Raw genomic sequence first — 21586 nt, 5'->3', positions numbered from 1 at the left:
ACATCATCCTACCTTCGAGAACAAGGACTTCATATATCATACGAGAAGTGCGCAGCGATGGCATTTACCAGGAAATCAATGTCGCCATACGTGATATCCGTCGACAGACACATGATCTCGTACAGCACGAGTCACAGATTTTTAGGGGTGGTCCTTGACAAAAATCTCTCCTGGACCCCTCATGTGAATTATGTGAAAAAAACGCCTGACAGGAATTTGCTATATGTTTCAGTTCCTTGCAGGAAAGACCTGGGGAGTGCCAATACACTCTATGCTGCAACTGTACAGGGTCCTCTTTATTGGCTTCCTGCGATACAGCCTACCTGTCATGTCCAACACCTGCAGAACTAACCTGAACATAATCCAAAGCATCCAAGCCCAAGCACTCAAGATATGTCTCGGTCTACCGCGGAGTGCGTCAACGACTGAAGTTATTGCAGTGGCTCAAGATTTCACTATTAGAACGCACATTAGCATTGAAACAATGCGTGTGCACCTAAGACACTTCGCCCGGAACCCTACCCACCACCTAGCAAGTCTCCCAGTAGATAGGCCCCACACGACATTCAGTGCGACTGTCTTCGCGCACCGTGACTCTTTCAGGTCAGGTTACACACCTGCGGCAAGGCCTTCTATTCCTCCATGGTGTATGCGCCGTACTCAAGTGAACCTTACAGTCCCAGGACTTCAGAAAAAGTCGGACTTGCCATCATCAGCGCTCAAGCAACTAACTTTATTTCTCTTGTACGAGAAATACAGCGACTGCACACACGTCTACACTGATGGATCAACTACATCAACCAGTTCCGGCGGCGCTGTAGTTATACCAGCAATGAGAATAACCAAGCGGTTCAAGACTTCCCATGTCACTACGTCTACAGCTGCAGAGCTCGCGGCTCTCCGCGACGCGCTTCAAGTGATAAATACTGAAAGTCCTAGAAAATGGGCAGTCTTCTGCGATTCCAGGCCGGCCTTGCAATGTGTGCATTCATTTCTCCGACATGGAACTCACGATCAGCTCACGTGCGAAATCGCGGAACTTGTCCATCACTTAGGAGAAAAAGGCCATGATATCTCTTTTCAGTGGATACCAGGTCATTGCGGTATCATTGGTAATGAAGACGCCGATAAAGCAGCTCGGACGTCAAACCAAGAAGACCGCTGCGTCCCCATTCCGCTCTCAAGGACCGACGCCGCGAGACAACTTGGCATTCTGGCACGCACGATCTCCTTAGCAGAGTGGAATAATGTACATACAAGACGCACAAGACTGCACCGACTAAACCCATCACTTCAACTCAGACCTCCAGCCGGTGTGCACCGGCGTGAAGCGTCTCTTCTGTGTCGGTTATGGCTTGGAGTGGCCTTCACGAATGCCTACTCAGCACTAATTGGAATGGCTGATAGTCCTGCATGTGATGTTTGCGCATGCGAGGAGAACATTGACCACATATTGTGCCATTGTCCTCAATTTCAAGCCCAAAGACAGTATTTGTCCGACACATTGAGTAAACTAGACGATCGTCCTCTAAGTGAACAGACAATATTAGAGCACCGTCCCGACCGATCATCGGCTCAGAAGGCAGTGAAGGCACTTTTGTGTTTTCTCAGAACTTCTGGTTTGCTCGAGCGACTTTAACTTAAGTGCTGTCCGTACGCGTACCTACACCTTCTCTCTCCCTTCTTTCTCTTCCCCTTCTCCCTTCCCCCAGTGTAGGGTAGCCAACCAGACTATTGACTGGTTAACATCCCTGCCTTCCTGTATTCTTCTCTCTCTCTCTCTTTTCAACAATTTAGGAGCACTCAAGTTTCCTTTTGCACAGATGACACGCACAGATGAGATGCACGAAAAGCCGACCGATATATGTCTACAAAAAGCAAGGACTAGTGCGATGGTCAAATAAAGACCATTCATAAATCACTCTTTCAGTAAAAGATTTCAGCGCTCTTGTTCATCTGACTTAGTTTAAGTTTCCCTCGTCAAAAAGCTCACAGACCTTGTATCTTCCGTTTCCGTTTCGATATAACCTTTGGGAATATTAAATCCCTTGTGGCATTATTAAATAGGAAGGTTGCAGATTACGTAAATAAATTTTTAGTACAAGGTCGTTAACACTTGACACTCTCGTAAGCACGCGTCTTAAAACATACAGCGAGCCTTAGATAGACATTTCGCGTGCCTTGGGCACCTAATTCAATTGATTGCAAAAATTAATGCTTGTGTATGACACAAAGATCAACTACTCTACACGTAAAGTGACGTCCTGTCATAAAAATTCCCGCTATGTATTGAGATTCACCTTCATCCAACTGTAGGCTGCTGGTGCTACTGCGCTGGCCGTCCGAATTTGTTCGTCCGGCGCAAACAACCCTACGATGAAACAGTCAGAGCCATGCTGCAACTGGCTAAAACCCACCAACCTCCTAAATGATGAGGTGATTTCGGTCATAACAGGCTTTCTTTCAAATGCAAAAGAACGGCTGCAATAAAATGTTGGAAATTGTCGAAATTTCTCAATTCTAAGTAAATCTAATACTCCGAGTGCAGCAGACCTTGACCATGTCACTTGTAATTGTGCGCCAAGCTGAATAAAAAAGGCGAAGCCAGGAGAAGTTGATAGATGCAAATCAGAAAAGACGTAAGAAGAAATGTCAATGTCTACAGTGTACAATACAGCAGTATCAGCTGTGTACTATGCGCAGTACTTTACGACGCATACGAGCAAAACTAAGTTATTGAGTATGGGAATTAAAACGACCGGCTGGCTTTAGTATGATACGTGTACGCTCACTGGTTCCCACAATTCCGAAAGGTTGGCTTTGCTGTGTTGCTCGCAGTGTTCACTCGGTTGTATGTAAGAACCGTGGTCTAATCAGTGAATTAACAGTGCTATCTGTGTGAACAGTGCGTGCTCATCAACGCGAAGTGCCGCCTACCTTTTCTAATTAATCGGAGAGAAGCTTCATGCCTGCTGATTGATCTACAGGTGATAATGAGAATTCCAATGACGAGAAGACTAAAGAGGGAGAGAAACCACGTATGTATCTTTTGTCACATGCGCAGAACAGTTCACGCAAAAATTCTCATTTACGTTAAGCGATACACAAATGAAAAATTATAGGAGAGAGCCAGCTATACTTCATTAACGCGCTGCTTTCCTGTGCGTCCTTCTTTTGTTGCGCAACCAATCCTAAGCGTAAGGTGATTTCCGTAAGATGTGCATTTTCACATTTATTTGGTAACACGCATTTACTACCCTAAATAACAGTAACCCAGAAAAACTAATAGTATTTTCTCATGAACGCGAATATGAAGGATAATCAATGTCTAAAATATATATCACTCGTATACTAATCTGTACGGGAACCAGCAATATACAAAACAGCGCCACGAGGCGTCGTGCTATGGCAAATTTTAACATCATGGATGCTGCCTTTTTAACTAAAGAATAGCGACTACTACACCCAAGCCTGCTTTTGCCGTTATTCAGGTTGAAAAGCTCTGGTCGCCTGCAAAACATGAGCATGCGATGCTTCATGGAAGTTGCCATGTACAGTTTGGACACGACGTTACAACTGCTTGCTCGTTGTTAAGAAAGAGGGATCTGCCTATAGGTGACTTGGCTAAGGTGTTTCTTCATAATTTTCGAGTAGGCTATAGTTGGCTTCAGAATAAAGGAAAAGGTGAACGGATTTTTGGCAAATAGGCGGCACGCGCTGGGACTGCTTTTTCAGTTGCAGCCATTTTCCCGAGCGCAGACAGAAGTTTGCGTCAAAACGTAACGGAATTAGTGCTTGTCGCTGCCTTCTGCGACACAACAATTGAGGGGATTTATTTTTCCTATCTTTGTGGGCATACGAAATGGATGTGCTTTTCTGTGTTCAATGACATGATGTAATATAATTAACGCACAATTAGGGGTAGGAGGAGGAAGACGACGACGTTTCCACGCAGACGTGGTTTCCTTGTGTTCCTTGGAAATTGCTCGACAGCAAAGAAAATCTCGCCCTTATCCGGATACGAAGCTCATCGGAAGCCTATGGGGACCTGTGGACTCTGGTGAGGACTCTTCTTTGCCTTGTCCTACTGATCCTGCTCGTCTGATAGACTCAAAACAAGCACGGTTGGCGCTTAGGCTTAGTGCGGCCGAGCCGCCGCGCTCGCCCGACGAAGAAGAAGTGTTTGTGCCAGATGTGAGCTCCTCATCTGTACCTTCCACCGGACTGCTGCGCGTGACAACATCCATGCCAACCATGCAGCCGAAGTGTGCATCCGATAGCTCGAATACCCAAGATGAAACACCGAAGGACAGTCCTCTTCGTGATGTGAATGTGAACCTATCCGCAGTCGTGCCGACGGACACTGGTGACCCTATGGACGTGCAGCCCTCTGGCGGTTCGACGAATGCAGCCAAGCGAGGTCCCCCTATCAACGTGCTTCAACAAGACGCCATCGCATCGGAGCAACCGGCAAAAAAGGTAAGGGCCACCCCAGACTATTCCTCCACGGCCTCCCCTACGCCCGCTCCCTCTCAGTCTTACCCAACGCCCACCCCTTCTCAATCATATCGAGTTCACATACGGCCTCTTTCATGCTACGACATAACTTCAGTAGCCACAAAATATGTCCAAAGGGTCATCGACCAATCTCTTGAAACCACCGGATACAAAGGGTTCGCAGCATATAAATCTACCAACTCGATCACTGTGCACTTGGCATCTCTCAGTGATGTGCAGAAAATGTGCACTTTAACATCTATCCCGCTGTCAGAAGATCAACACCTGCCTGTGCAGTGCTACTTTGCATCGGGCCCTAATATACAGAGGTGTGTTGTCTATGGCATTGACCCAGAAGACACCCCTGAGATAATATGTCGTGAATTGACCTCCACGACACACAGGGTGCTCGCAGCTAGATTCATGGGCAAAAGCCGTACATGCTTAGTGACGGTACAGGGCCCTCAATGTATCCCAGAACGGTTTTATTACTATGGTTGCATATTGCGACCTAAACCATACCTCCCTCGAGCAATATTCTGCTACCGCTGCTTTCAACGTGGACACATGCAGGCATTTTGCCCACAGCGTACTATTGATCCAGAAAAGCTCACACCAGAAGGCCAACCACGATATCGATGTGGCTTATGTAAATCTGATGAGCACGATTTGACAAGCACAAATTGTCCGACTAAACAGAAGGCCACAATCCGGATACGAAAGGCTATACCAAAAACGACTATAGTAACAACACACAATCGTTATGAGGTTCTTGCAGAAGAGCCAGAGATGCTCCTGGCAGGAGAAGAAAAAGCCCCAGAAACACAACTGTATTCTTCTGTTCTTAAACGTGGCAAGCAGTCGCAGACAAAGAAACAGAAATTACCGGAACCTCTGCATCAGTCAGATGATGACCATGATGACATTGACGCTCGGATAGACGCACTGGCCAGAGAGATTGAGCGACTACGCAAACATAAAGAATTGGTAATTCTGCGTCGTCAGAAAATAGGACCGACACGTGACGCTTCAACCACTGCTAATGCCACCGTTACGCCTGGATCCCGTCCGGCACCACAGGTCAACCAAGCTGTTTGGACAGCAGTTTTAGATCAACTTGCTCAGCTAACGTTGCTCATTCAGAATTGCCTGCATCATGGCTAATTCTCTGCAGCAGCTGTCACAGGATGGAATTCTTCAGTGGAATTGTCGGGGCCTAAACTCCAAGTTAGGAGAAATTAAAACCAAGCTTCAATACAATAAGCTACATGTGTGGGCACTGCTTATTCAAGAGCATAATAAGCTATGCTCCCTAACCAATTTTAATGGGTACCATAACCCATCTATTAGAGATAGACGTGCTACTACAATGGCTTCAGCTCCGGGGAAAGCTGCAGTTTATATATCATCGCAAACTGCTCACACAGTGATTGACCTGGAGCCATGGTGTAGTGGTAATCAAGAAGTTGTCGGGGTCTTGACACGACCAGTGAAGACTCCTGTCATTCTAGTGTCATTCTACGCCAGACCGCAGCGCACACGTTTGAACTTGGGGTGGATAGCCCATCTCCGGTCTACGTACCCGGGAATTCCTATTCTCGTGGGTGGAGACTTCAATGCCCCACATACAGAATGGGGGTACAAGTACAACTCACGAAGAGGATGCCAAGTTAAAAACATCATGAGCGATGCCACTTTTACACTGCTGAACCATCATGCTGTGGCTACCTGTACTGTACCCGCAGTATCTAGAACAAACGCCCCAGACCTCACGTGGTGGTTGGGTCCTGGAATGCCGCAGTGGCGGGTGGAACCAGATACATGGGGCAGTGATCATATGCCAATAATAATTGGTTTGCACAGAACGTGCATAAAGAAAATTCGACGACGAGTAACAGTCACGCATTGGGATAAGTTTCGGGAATCATCGACTGATAAAGTACCCTCAGAGCCCTCAGAAATTCTTCCCGCTTTGAAAGAACTGCTACGGAGGAACACCACTGTAACCACAGTTGACGAGGAACAACCTCAACCGGACCTCACCCTTTTGCAACTTTGGGCAAAGCGACGTCAGGCGGAATTGTATGCGTCGAGAAATCCCGATGCACCAGGTAGCCGTGCACGTGCTAACCATATAGCGGCGAAGGCGCGTCAGCACGAAAAGCAACTTTCTCGACGACGATGGTATGAATGGTGCGAGAATCTTGGATCGGGCATTGGAAACAGAGCACTTTGGCGCACGTTCCGGTCAATGGAACGCGGTCATAAGCAACCTGACCCTGCAGCGAGCGTTAGGTTAGCGATGCAGAGTTCGCCGCATCAATTTGCAGAACACGCTGCTAGAGCGTTTTTCCCGAAATACGATCAAGCGTCACCTATAAACTGCCCCGAAATTGATGAGTGTGACACAGCTTCCATATCCGATATATCCAGCCCTTTCACCATGGCCGAACTAATAGCGGCGATTGAAACTTCGAAGAAACGAACAACACCTGGTCCCGATGGTATTCCTTATGAGGTTTTCAAGAACATGGAAGGAGCAGCTCTCGACGCACTTCTTCAGGCTATTAATAACGTATGGGAGACTGGAAACGTTCCACCTTATTGGAAGCACTCAATTGTTGTCGCGATTCCGAAACCAGGAAAGTCTCCAAATAGCCTGCAATCTTTACGCCCAATTTCACTAACCTCAACTGTCTGCAAACTCGCTGAAAAGATGCTGGCCACACGAGTTTCCTGGTGGCTTGAACGCCACGATAAATATCATCCTGCTCAAATTGGATTCCGTTCTTACTTGGGAACTGAAGACGGACTTTCTATCTTATCAGACGATGTTTTACAGGTTTCTCCACACAGTCACGCTGTGCGCACGGCAGTAGCAACAGACATAACGAAAGCTTATGACAATATAGACCATGAAATCATTATATCCAACCTCATCGACCTGGGACTTCCACCGCGGGTGATAAGATTCATCTACTCATTCCTTCAGAATCGCACATTTGCGATTAGAGTAGATGGAAGGCAAGAAGGATACTTCACATCGAACAGAGGAGTCCCACAAGGTTCGGTTCTGGCTCCTCTTCTCTTCAACGTTGCTCTAATACCTCTAGCCTGGCAACTACATCGGATTCCAGATGTGAGGTTCTTAATCTATGCAGATGATGTCACTTTGTGGTCCGTGCATAAAGATATATCTAGACAAACTCAACAGCTTCAAGAAGCCCTTGATGTGCTGAACAACTACGCTCGGAAAGCAGGATTGGACATTTCCGCCCAAAAATCAAGCTATGTTGTGGTGGCCAACAAGAAAGGACGCACAAGAATCACGCAGCACCCCTTTACATTTAGACTCGGCGCAGTAACAATCCCTGAGGCTTCTGAGGTCCGCATACTGGGTCTCGATATTCACCAATCCGGCAGTGGTGCACACTGGCTCCGTAAAACCAGACAGAGTTCGACAAAAACACTTCACCTTATTCGTCGCATTGCAGCAAAAGCAGCTGGAGCTCGTACTGACGTAGCTCGACGGTTGGTGCGTGCAGTCTTGCAGCCACGAATTTTATATCAAGCACAATTTCAACGGCTGACGTTGGCACAGCTAGCACAGTTGGAGACGATTAATCGCGATGCTATGCGCACAATCACAGCACTGCCCCGCATCACTCCGATACCAGCCCTACAGGAACATGCCCAGCTCAACACAATTGCAGAGCTAATTTTGCAACGTGAAAAAGCACGTGAAATAAAAAAGCAACTTATTCCGGCTGTCGCTGCGCTGCATGCTCATTTTCACCGCGGCTCTCGGATTGACAATCAGCCCTGTCCAATGCCTCCCTGGGAATTCACCAGCATCACAACTAATAAGCCAACGAAGTTACGACGCAGCGATACAACAGGTACTATTGACGAACACAACATCGTCGCTGCATCATGCGTTAACACCTGCAAAGTCTATACGGATGCTGCCATTCTCCCAGACGGCGGAAGGACATCATTCCTGAGTACAACGCATAATTTCATCAGCGGCCACCAGCGCTATTTATCTACGGAAGCCAGCGCTCTAGTAATGGAACTTCAAGCCATCCACGACGCTATGCAAGATGCGACATCTAAGCTGCCTACCATCAAGCAACTAGACATCTTCACGGATTCTTTAGCGGCTATGCAGGAACTCAAGAAGGTCGATAAGGCGATGGAAATCTGCGAGAGAATACACACTATGAATAGTAAGACAGCTACTTGCGTCAAGGTACACTGGATTCAAGGCCATTCAGCGAACCCTCACAACATTGCTGCTGACCAGCAGGCACACTGCCCTCCTAATCCTGATCCTCCACCTATTCCCCTCCCACCCCAACCCCGTAACTCGCTGCGAGCCCGTAAAAATGTTCTCCGGCAGGACACACGCGCTCTTATCCCACCGTGTGTCTGCTCCCTCCCCCTTCACCTTACTAGGGCGGAGGAAGTTGTGCTTAGGAGGCTTCGGGCCGGGGTGGCCCTTACACCGGCTGTTGTCTCAAGGTGGAACTGGTCGCATTTACCACTGGGTGCTACGTGTCCATACTGCTCCGTTCCTGTGGTGGAATCAGATGCATACCACCTAATATGGACGTGTACGGGTTTAAGTTCGGAACGCTCGCGTCACCTACTGCAAGCCGGCCTCCGCTACAGTGTGACAACCAGCTATGACCGCTGGATACATGATAACAGATTTCACAAAACACTGCTTCAATTCATACACAACACAGGCCTCACAGCACACATATAATACACATATACGCTCCAACAATTATGCCTTAAGGGCAAGCCTTCATCGCAAAAAAAAAAAAAATTAGGGGTAAAATAGTATTTTCTCGCCGGATATTCATACTCACGTTTAAAAAGCCTCTGTCACCTATTAAATGTTATAGGGGCGTCTTTCGAAGGTAGAAGCGTTATATAAAGAATTTTCATTTTTGTCCACGCTGAACTGTTTTAGTGAGGTTTAACTTATACCACTCTACAGTTGTTGTGTTCTTGGGCGGTTTTTCTTCAAAGCTCTGACATTATCTTTTCTGTGGGGTGCTGTAACATATTTTTTTTTATCAAAGCGATGGATCTCCTAACGCGTTACCATAAAGAACTGCGATATTTAATCATGTAAGAATTGATAAAGTGCGCTCACATTTGAGTGTAATATGAGCGGTCTGAAATTACTCGCGGTATAATCAGTGCCACATATGGCACTGAATGAAAGGCCAGCTGGTTAGTTTCTATGTTAAGAAGCATTAGTTTACACACACACACACACACACACACACACACACACACACACACACACACACACACACACACACACACACACACACACGCACGCACGCACGCACGCACGCACGCACGCACACACACACACACACACACGCACACGCACACGCACACACACACACACACACACACACACACACACACACACACACACACACACACACATTCTGCAATGATTAGCTTGTATTTGGAGTACTATGCGTAATTTCAACATTTCAACAATGCAGAGCAATGCAGTGCAGAGCGAAGATACAGGCGCACGAAGTCTGTAAATGACTTGAGGTTGGCCAGAAGAACTCAAAAGAAAATTCAGCGTCGCATGGACAAACTTGCATCACAAAGATGGAAATCATTCTGCGAATCTTTGGATCCACGAAAACCATTGTCTCACATATGGAGAACTGTTCGTGGTCTCCGTGGAACCCCTCAGCAGCGCCACCCTTTTAAGTTTTTGGCCCTTCACCAACAATGCAGCGAGATTGACGTAGCGGAAGCTTTCTGCAGGAGGATTGCTGGCTAAACTAGTTGCGCTGGAACATCGACGCTCCGCCACTCACCGATTTCACGCGACTCCTGCATGGATAGTCCTTTCTCCATGGACGAGCTCGAAGCTGCACTGGCCTTGTGCAAGCGTTCATCTTCACCAGGCCCCGACGGTATAACCTACCGTGCCCTGTGTAATCTGGGTGATGAGGCTCGAAAAGTGCTCCTGCTCCTATTCAACAGCTCCTGGCGGACAGGTACGGTTCCCCAAGAATGGAAGACCAGTCGCATAATTCCACTGCTCAAGCCTGGCAAGTCGCCTGTAGACATTGCATCATACCGACCAATTGCGCTTGCCAGTTGCATCGGAAAACTAATGGAGAGGATGGTTCTAGCACGGCTAGAATGGTACCTCGAACATTACCAGGTATACCCAGATGCAGTGGCCGGTTTCAGGCGGGACCGTTCTTCCATAGACAACGTTATCGACTTGGTGACGTACGTCGAGCACCAGAAGTCCTGCAAAAGATTATCTGCTGCCCTGTTTCTGGATGTTAAAGGAGCGTACGATAACGTAACGCACGAAGCGATTTTGAACGCGTTAGAGGCAGTAGGACTTGGCGGCAAAGTATATATTTGGATACGTAGCTATCTACATACGAGATCCTTTTTCGTACTTACCGAGGATGGCCCGACCTCCCAGCATTACAGTAACCGTGGGGTGCCTCAGGGCGGAGTACTCAGCCCAACGCTCTTCAGTCTAACACTCATTGGACTCAGCGACATCCTGCCAGGCATTGTTAGGCTCTCCATCTATGCCGACGACATTTGCATTTGGACGTCGGCTGTGACGCGACTGCAGCTTCGCGCGCGGCTTCAAAAGTCAGCTACTTTGACATCATCCTACCTTCGAGAACAAGGACTTCATATATCATACGAGAAGTGCGCAGCGATGGCATTTACCAGGAAATCAATGTCGCCATACGTGATATCCGTCGACAGACACATGATCTCGTACAGCACGAGTCACAGATTTTTAGGGGTGGTCCTTGACAAAAATCTCTCCTGGACCCCTCATGTGAATTATGTGAAAAAACGCCTGACAGGAATTTGCCATATGTTTCAGTTCCTTGCAGGAAAGACCTGGGGAGTGCCAATACACTCTATGCTGCAACTGTACAGGATCCTCTTTATTGGCTTCTTGCGATACAGCCTACCTGTCATGTCCAACACCTGCAGAACTAACCTGAACATAATCCAAAGCATCCAAGCCCAAGCACTCAAGATATGTCTCGGTCTACCGCGGAGTGCGTCAACGACTGAAGTTATTGCAGTGGCTCAAGATTTCACTATTAGAACGCACATTAGCATTGGAACAATGCGTGTGCACCTAAGACACTTCGCCCGGAACCCTACCCACCACCTAGCAAGTCTCCCAGTAGATAGGCCCCACACGACATTCAGTGCGACTGTCTTCGCGCACCGTGACTCTTTCAGGTCAGGTTACACACCTGCGGCAAGGCCTTCTATTCCTCCATGGTGTATGCGCCGTACTCAAGTGAACCTTACAGTCCCAGGACTTCAGAAATAGTCGGACTTGCCATCATCAGCGCTCAAGCAACTAACTTTATTTCTCTTGTACGAGAAATACAGCGACTGCACACACGTCTACACTGATGGATCAACTACATCAACCAGTTCCGGCGGCGCTGTAGTTATACCAGCAATGAGAATAACCAAGCGGTTCAAGACTTCCCATGTCACTACGTCTACAGCTGCAGAGCTCGCGGCTCTCCGCGACGCGCTTCAAGTGATAAATACTGAAAGTCCTAGAAAATGGGCAGTCTTCTGCGATTCCAGGCCGGCCTTGCAATGTGTGCATTCATTTCTCCGACATGGAACTCACGATCAGCTCACGTGCGAAATCGCGGAACTTGTCCATCACTTAGGAGAAAAAGGCCATGATATCTCTTTTCAGTGGATACCAGGTCATTGCGGTATCATTGGTAATGAAGACGCCGATAAAGCAGCTCGGACGTCAAACCAAGAAGACCGCTGCGTCCCCATTCCGCTCTCAAGGACCGACGCCGCGAGACAACTTGGCATTCTGGCACGCACGATCTCCTTAGCAGAGTGGAATAATGTACATACAAGACGCACAAGACTGCACCGACTAAACCCATCACTTCAACTCAGACCTCCAGCCGGTGTGCACCGGCGTGAAGCGTCTCTTCTGTGTCGGTTATGGCTTGGAGTGGCCTTCACGAATGCCTACTCAGCACTAATTGGAATGGCTGATAGTCCTGCATGTGATGTTTGCGCATGCGAGGAGAACATTGACCACATATTGTGCCATTGTCCTCAATTTCAAGCCCAAAGACAGTATTTGTCCGACACATTGAGTAAACTAGACGATCGTCCTCTAAGTGAACAGACAATATTAGAGCACCGTCCCGACCGATCATCGGCTCAGAAGGCAGTGAAGGCACTTTTGTGTTTTCTCAGAACTTCTGGTTTGCTCGAGCGACTTTAACTGAAGTGTTGTCCGTACGCGTACCTACACCTTCTCTCTCCCTTCTTTCTCTTCCCCTTCTCCCTTCCCCCAGTGTAGGGTAGCCAACCAGACTATTGACTGGTTAACATCCCTGCCTTCCTGTATTCTTCTCTCTCTCTCTCTTTTCAACAATTTAGGTGCACTCAAGTTTCCTTTTGCACAGATGACACGCACAGATGAGATGCACGAAAAGCCGACCGATATATGTCTACAAAAAGCAAGGACTAGTGCGATGGTCAAATAAAGACCATTCATAAATCACTCTTTCAGTAAAAGATTTCAGCGCTCTTGTTTATCTGACTTAGTTTAAGTTTCCCTCGTCAAAAAGCTCACAGACCTTGTATCTTCCGTTTCCGTTTCGATATAACCTTTGGGAATAATAAATCCCTTGTGGCATTATTAAATAGGAAGGTTGCAGATTACGTAAATAAATTTTTAGTACAAGGTCGTTAACACTTGACACTCTCGTAAGCACGCGTCTTAAAACATACAGCGAGCCTTAGATAGACATTTCGCGTGCCTTGGTCACCTAATTCAATTGATTGCAAAAATTAATGCTTGTGTATGACACAAAGATCAACTACTCTACACGTAAAGTGACGTCCTGTCATAAAAATTCCCGCTATGTATTGAGATTCACCTTCATCCAACTGTAGGCTGCTGGTGCTACTGCGCTGGCCGTCCGAATTTGTTCGTCCGGCGCAAACAACCCTACGATGAAACAGTCAGAGCCATGCTGCAACTGGCTAAAACCCACCAACCTCCTAAATGATGAGGTGATTTCGGTCATAACAGGCTTTCTTTCAAATGCAAAAGAACGGCTGCAATAAAATGTTGGAAATTGTCGAAATTTCTCAATTCTAAGTAAATCTAATACTCCGAGTGCAGCAGACCTTGACCATGTCACTTGTAATTGTGCGCCAAGCTGAATAAAAAAGGCGAAGCCAGGAGAAGTTGATAGATGCAAATCAGAAAAGACGTAAGAAGAAATGTCAATGTCTACAGTGTACAATACAGCAGTATCATCTGTGTACTATGCGCAGTACTTTACGACGCATACGAGCAAAACTAAGTTATTGAGTATGGGAATTAAAACGACCGGCTGGCTTTAGTATGATACGTGTACGCTCACTGGTTCCCACAATTCCGAAAGGTTGGCTTTGCTGTGTTGCTCGCAGTGTTCACTCGGTTGTATGTAAGAACCGTGGTCTAATCAGTGAATTAACAGTGCTATCTGTGTGAACAGTGCGTGCTCATCAACGCGAAGTGCCGCCTACCTTTTCTAATTAATCGGAGAGAAGCTTCATGCCTGCTAATTGATCTACAGGTGATAATGAGAATTCCAATGACGAGAAGACTAAAGAGGGAGAGAAACCACGTATGTATCTTTTGTCACATGCGCAGAACAGTTCACGCAAAAATTCTCATTTACGTTAAGTGATACACAAATGAAAAATTATAGGAGAGAGCCAGCTATACTTCATTAACGCGCTGCTTTCCTGTGCGTCCTTCTTTTGTTGCGCAACCAATCCTAAGCGTAAGGTGATTTCCGTAAGATGTGCATTTTCACATTTATTTGGTAACACGCATTTACTACCCTAAATAACAGTAACCCAGAAAAACTAATAGTATTTTCTCATGAACGCGAATATGAAGGATAATCAATGTCTAAAATATATATCACTCGTATACTAATCTGTACGGGAACCAGCAATATACAAAACAGCGCCACGAGGCGTCGTGCTATGGCAAATTTTAACATCATGGATGCTGCCTTTTTAACTAAAGAATAGCGACTACTACACCCAAGCCTGCTTTTGCCGTTATTCAGGTTGAAAAGCTCTGGTCGCCTGCAAAACATGAGCATGCGATGCTTCATGGAAGTTGCCATGTACAGTTTGGACACGACGTTACAACTGCTTGCTCGTTGTTAAGAAAGAGGGATCTGCCTATAGGTGACTTGGCTAAGGTGTTTCTTCATAATTTTCGAGTAGGCTATAGTTGGCTTCAGAATAAAGGAAAAGGTGAACGGATTTTTGGCAAATAGGCGGCACGCGCTGGGACTGCTTTTTCAGTTGCAGCCATTTTCCCGAGCGCAGACAGAAGTTTGCGTCAAAACGTAACGGAATTAGTGCTTGTCGCTGCCTTCTGCGACACAACAATTGAGGGGATTTATTTTTCCTATCTTTGTGGGCATACGAAATGGATGTGCTTTTCTGTGTTCAATGACATGATGTAATATAATTAACGCACAATTAGGGGTAAAATAGTATTTTCTCGCCGGATATTCATACTCACGTTTAAAAAGCCTCTGTCACCTATTAAATGTTATAGGGGCGTCTTTCGAAGGTAGAAGCGTTATATAAAGAATTTTCATTTTTGTCCACGCTGAACTGTTTTAGTGAGGTTTAACTTATACCACTCTACAGTTGTTGTGTTCTTGGGCGGTTTTTCTTCAAAGCTCTGACATTATCTTTTCTGTGGGGTGCTGTAACATATTTTTTTTTATCAAAGCGATGGAGCTCCTAACGCGTTACCATAAAGAACTGCGATATTTAATCATGTAAGAATTGATAAAGTGCGCTCACATTTGAGTGTAATATGAGCGGTCTGAAATTACTCGCGGTATAATCAGTGCCACATATGGCACTGAATGAAAGGCCAGCTGGTTAGTTTCTATGTTAAGAAGCATTAGTTTACACACACACACACACACACACACACACACACACACACACACACACACACACACACACACACACACACACGCACGCACGCACGCACACACGCACGCACACACACACACACACGCACACGCACACGCACACACACACACACACACACACACACACACACACACACACATTCTGCAATGATTAGCTTGTATTTGGAGTACTATGCGTAATTTCAACATTTCAACAATGCAGAGCAATGCAGTGCAGAGCGAAGATACAGGCGCACGAAGTCTGTAAATGACTTGAGGTTGGCCAGAAGAACTCAAAAGAAAATTCAGCGTCGCATGGACAAACTTGCATCACAAAGATGGAAATCATTCTGCGAATCTTTGGATCCACGAAAACCATTGTCTCACATATGGAGAACTGTTCGTGGTCTCCGTGGAACCCCTCAGCAGCGCCACCCTTTTAAGTTTTTGGCCCTTCACCAACAATGCAGCGAGATTGACGTAGCGGAAGCTTTCTGCAGGAGGATTGCTGGCTAAACTAGTTGCGCTGGAACATCGACGCTCCGCCACTCACCGATTTCACGCGACTCCTGCATGGATAGTCCTTTCTCCATGGACGAGCTCGAAGCTGCACTGGCCTTGTGCAAGCGTTCATCTTCACCAGGCCCCGACGGTATAACCTACCGTGCCCTGTGTAATCTGGGTGATGAGGCTCGAAAAGTGCTCCTGCTCCTATTCAACAGCTCCTGGCGGACAGGTACGGTTCCCCAAGAATGGAAGACCAGTCGCATAATTCCACTGCTCAAGCCTGGCAAGTCGCCTGTAGACATTGCATCATACCGACCAATTGCGCTTGCCAGTTGCATCGGAAAACTAATGGAGAGGATGGTTCTAGCACGGCTAGAATGGTACCTCGAACATTACCAGGTATACCCAGATGCAGTGGCCGGTTTCAGGCGGGACCGTTCTTCCATAGACAACGTTATCGACTTGGTGACGTACGTCGAGCACCAGAAGTCCTGCAAAAGATTATCTGCTGCCCTGTTTCTGGATGTTAAAGGAGCGTACGATAACGTAACGCACGAAGCGATTTTGAACGCGTTAGAGGCAGTAGGACTTGGCGGCAAAGTATATATTTGGATACGTAGCTATCTACATACGAGATCCTTTTTCGTACTTACCGAGGATGGCCCGACCTCCCAGCATTACAGTAACCGTGGGGTGCCTCAGGGCGGAGTACTCAGCCCAACGCTCTTCAGTCTAACACTCATTGGACTCAGCGACATCCTGCCAGGCATTGTTAGGCTCTCCATCTATGCCGACGACATTTGCATTTGGACGTCGGCTGTGACGCGACTGCAGCTTCGCGCGCGGCTTCAAAAGTCAGCTACTTTGACATCATCCTACCTTCGAGAACAAGGACTTCATATATCATACGAGAAGTGCGCAGCGATGGCATTTACCAGGAAATCAATGTCGCCATACGTGATATCCGTCGACAGACACATGATCTCGTACAGCACGAGTCACAGATTTTTAGGGGTGGTCCTTGACAAAAATCTCTCCTGGACCCCTCATGTGAATTATGTGAAAAAAACGCCTGACAGGAATTTGCTATATGTTTCAGTTCCTTGCAGGAAAGACCTGGGGAGTGCCAATACACTCTATGCTGCAACTGTACAGGGTCCTCTTTATTGGCTTCCTGCGATACAGCCTACCTGTCATGTCCAACACCTGCAGAACTAACCTGAACATAATCCAAAGCATCCAAGCCCAAGCACTCAAGATATGTCTCGGTCTACCGCGGAGTGCGTCAACGACTGAAGTTATTGCAGTGGCTCAAGATTTCACTATTAGAACGCACATTAGCATTGAAACAATGCGTGTGCACCTAAGACACTTCGCCCGGAACCCTACCCACCACCTAGCAAGTCTCCCAGTAGATAGGCCCCACACGACATTCAGTGCGACTGTCTTCGCGCACCGTGACTCTTTCAGGTCAGGTTACACACCTGCGGCAAGGCCTTCTATTCCTCCATGGTGTATGCGCCGTACTCAAGTGAACCTTACAGTCCCAGGACTTCAGAAATAGTCGGACTTGCCATCATCAGCGCTCAAGCAACTAACTTTATTTCTCTTGTACGAGAAATACAGCGACTGCACACACGTCTACACTGATGGATCAACTACATCAACCAGTTCCGGCGGCGCTGTAGTTATACCAGCAATGAGAATAACCAAGCGGTTCAAGACTTCCCATGTCACTACGTCTACAGCTGCAGAGCTCGCGGCTCTCCGCGACGCGCTTCAAGTGATAAATACTGAAAGTCCTAGAAAATGGGCAGTCTTCTGCGATTCCAGGCCGGCCTTGCAATGTGTGCATTCATTTCTCCGACATGGAACTCACGATCAGCTCACGTGCGAAATCGCGGAACTTGTCCATCACTTAGGAGAAAAAGGCCATGATATCTCTTTTCAGTGGATACCAGGTCATTGCGGTATCATTGGTAATGAAGACGCCGATAAAGCAGCTCGGACGTCAAACCAAGAAGACCGCTGCGTCCCCATTCCGCTCTCAAGGACCGACGCCGCGAGACAACTTGGCATTCTGGCACGCACGATCTCCTTAGCAGAGTGGAATAATGTACATACAAGACGCACAAGACTGCACCGACTAAACCCATCACTTCAACTCAGACCTCCAGCCGGTGTGCACCGGCGTGAAGCGTCTCTTCTGTGTCGGTTATGGCTTGGAGTGGCCTTCACGAATGCCTACTCAGCACTAATTGGAATAGCTGATAGTCCTGCATGTGATGTTTGCGCATGCGAGGAGAACATTTACCACATATTGTGCCATTGTCCTCAATTTCAAGCCCAAAGACAGTATTTGTCCGACACATTGAGTAAACTAGACGATCGTCCTCTAAGTGAACAGACAATATTAGAGCACCGTCCCGACCGATCATCGGCTCAGAAGGCAGTGAAGGCACTTTTGTGTTTTCTCAGAACTTCTGGTTTGCTCGAGCGACTTTAACTTAAGTGCTGTCCGTACGCGTACCTACACCTTCTCTCTCCCTTCTTTCTCTTCCCCTTCTCCCTTCCCCCAGTGTAGGGTAGCCAACCAGACTATTGACTGGTTAACATCCCTGCCTTCCTGTATTCTTCTCTCTCTCTCTCTTTTCAACAATTTAGGAGCACTCAAGTTTCCTTTTGCACAGATGACACGCACAGATGAGATGCACGAAAAGCCGACCGATATATGTCTACAAAAAGCAAGGACTAGTGCGATGGTCAAATAAAGACCATTCATAAATCACTCTTTGGGTAAAAGATTTCAGCGCTCTTGTTCATCTGACTTAGTTTAAGTTTCCCTCGTCAAAAAGCTCACAGACCTTGTATCTTCCGTTTCCGTTTCGATATAACCTTTGGGAATATTAAATCCCTTGTGGCATTATTAAATAGGAAGGTTGCAGATTACGTAAATAAATTTTTAGTACAAGGTCGTTAACACTTGACACTCTCGTAAGCACGCGTCTTAAAACATACAGCGAGCCTTAGATAGACATTTCGCGTGCCTTGGGCACCTAATTCAATTGATTGCAAAAATTAATGCTTGTGTATGACACAAAGATCAACTACTCTACACGTAAAGTGACGTCCTGTCATAAAAATTCCCGCTATGTATTGAGATTCACCTTCATCCAACTGTAGGCTGCTGGTGCTACTGCGCTGGCCGTCCGAATTTGTTCGTCCGGCGCAAACAACCCTACGATGAAACAGTCAGAGCCATGCTGCAACTGGCTAAAACCCACCAACCTCCTAAATGATGAGGTGATTTCGGTCATAACAGGCTTTCTTTCAAATGCAAAAGAACGGCTGCAATAAAATGTTGGAAATTGTCGAAATTTCTCAATTCTAAGTAAATCTAATACTCCGAGTGCAGCAGACCTTGACCATGTCACTTGTAATTGTGCGCCAAGCTGAATAAAAAAGGCGAAGCCAGGAGAAGTTGATAGATGCAAATCAGAAAAGACGTAAGAAGAAATGTCAATGTCTACAGTGTACAATACAGCAGTATCAGCTGTGTACTATGCGCAGTACTTTACGACGCATACGAGCAAAACTAAGTTATTGAGTATGGGAATTAAAACGACCGGCTGGCTTTAGTATGATACGTGTACGCTCACTGGTTCCCACAATTCCGAAAGGTTGGCTTTGCTGTGTTGCTCGCAGTGTTCACTCGGTTGTATGTAAGAACCGTGGTCTAATCAGTGAATTAACAGTGCTATCTGTGTGAACAGTGCGTGCTCATCAACGCGAAGTGCCGCCTACCTTTTCTAATTAATCGGAGAGAAGCTTCATGCCTGCTGATTGATCTACAGGTGATAATGAGAATTCCAATGACGAGAAGACTAAAGAGGGAGAGAAACCACGTATGTATCTTTTGTCACATGCGCAGAACAGTTCACGCAAAAATTCTCATTTACGTTAAGCGATACACAAATGAAAAATTATAGGAGAGAGCCAGCTATACTTCATTAACGCGCTGCTTTCCTGTGCGTCCTTCTTTTGTTGCGCAACCAATCCTAAGCGTAAGGTGATTTCCGTAAGATGTGCATTTTCACATTTATTTGGTAACACGCATTTACTACCCTAAATAACAGTAACCCAGAAAAACTAATAGTATTTTCTCATGAACGCGAATATGAAGGATAATCAATGTCTAAAATATATATCACTCGTATACTAATCTGTACGGGAACCAGCAATATACAAAACAGCGCCACAAGGCGTCGTGCTATGGCAAATTTTAACATCATGGATGCTGCCTTTTTAACTAAAGAATAGCGACTACTACACCAAAGCCTGCTTTTGCCGTTATTCAGGTTGAAAAGCTCTGGTCGCCTGCAAAATATGAGCATGCGATGCTTTATGGAAGCTGCCATGTACAGTTTGGACACGACGTTACAACTGCTTGCTCGTTGTTAAGAAAGAGGGATCTGCCTATAGGTGACTTGGCTAAGGTGTTTCTTCATAATTTTCGAGTAGGCTATAGTTGGCTTCAGAATAAAGGAAAAGGTGAACGGATTTTTGGCAAACAGGCGGCACGCGCTGGGACTGCTTTTTCAGTTGCAGCCATTTTCCCGAGCGCAGACAGAAGTTTGCGTCAAAACGTAAAGGAATTAGTGCTTGTCGCAGCCTTCTGCGACACTTCATTTGATGGGATTTATTTTTCCTATCTTTGTGGGCATACGAAATGGATGTGCTTTTCTGTGTTCAATGACATGATGTAATATAATTAACGCACAATTAGGGGTAAAATAGTATTTTCTCGCCGGATATTCATACTCACGTTTAAAAAGCCTCTGTCACCTATTAAATGTTATAGGGGCGTCTTTCGAAGGTAAAAGCGTTGTATAAAGAATTTTCATTTTTGTCTACGCTGAATTGTTTTAGTGAGGTTTAACTTATACCACTCTGCTGTTGTTGTGTTCTTGGGCGGTTTCTCTTCAAAGCTCTGACATTATCTTTTCTGTGGGGTGCTGTAACATATTTTTTTTTTATCAAAGCGATGGAGCTTCTAACGCGTTACCATAAAGAACTGCGATATTTAATCATGTAAGAATTGATAAAGTGCGCTCACATTTGAGTGTAATATGAGCGGTCTGAAATTTCTCCCGGTATAATCAAGGCCACATATGGCACTGAATGAAAGGCCAGCTGGTTAGTTTCTATGTCAAGAAGCATTAGTTTTTGCTGTTACCACAAACCAATGGGAATCCTGTTGGGTTTAAAGGTACCCTCACCAAGCAAAGTTTGGCCGTCGGAAACAGAAAAGCGCGGTGCGTAGATCACATGCCGATGATCGAGCCTGCAAAATATCGAACCAGTGAATGGCTGAAAAAGATCCGAAATTTCCAGCGAAACTCCGCGAGCTAGTATTCACGAGGAAGCCACGCTTCCTGTCAGAGAATCAAGGTCGCATGCATAGACGCTCTAACGTAAGAGGCACTGCCTGCGTTGTCACTGATTGTGACACGTAACTACGCTGCATAATCAAG

At 46.4% G+C, this 21586-nt stretch overlaps 1 protein-coding gene across 5 annotated transcripts in view; it reads left to right on the top strand.

Annotated features, from left to right (window-relative positions):
- The window catches only part of LOC135904454 (peroxidase-like protein 2), a 77980-nt gene that overhangs the window by 54211 nt on the left and 2183 nt on the right, over positions 1–21586 (top strand). For 2 of the 5 annotated variants that reach the window (XM_065435270.1, XM_065435269.1), the window contains exons 11-13: positions 2988–3038; positions 14169–14219; positions 19907–19957. In XM_065435270.1, the coding sequence (XP_065291342.1) occupies positions 2988–3038; positions 14169–14219; positions 19907–19957 (153 nt within the window). Of the gene's footprint in view, positions 1–2987; positions 3039–14087; positions 14147–14168; positions 14220–19906; positions 19958–21586 lie in introns of those variants that run through there. The other 3 variants (XM_065435271.1, XM_070521611.1, XM_065435272.1) reach the window with 3 other exon arrangements.

Source organism: Dermacentor albipictus, chromosome 7 (genome assembly GCF_038994185.2).
Source record: "Dermacentor albipictus isolate Rhodes 1998 colony chromosome 7, USDA_Dalb.pri_finalv2, whole genome shotgun sequence".
Classification (NCBI taxonomy): Eukaryota; Metazoa; Arthropoda; class Arachnida; order Ixodida; family Ixodidae; genus Dermacentor; species Dermacentor albipictus.
Note: the sequence above shows the minus strand (reverse complement) of the source record. Positions and strands in the feature narration are given on the sequence as shown.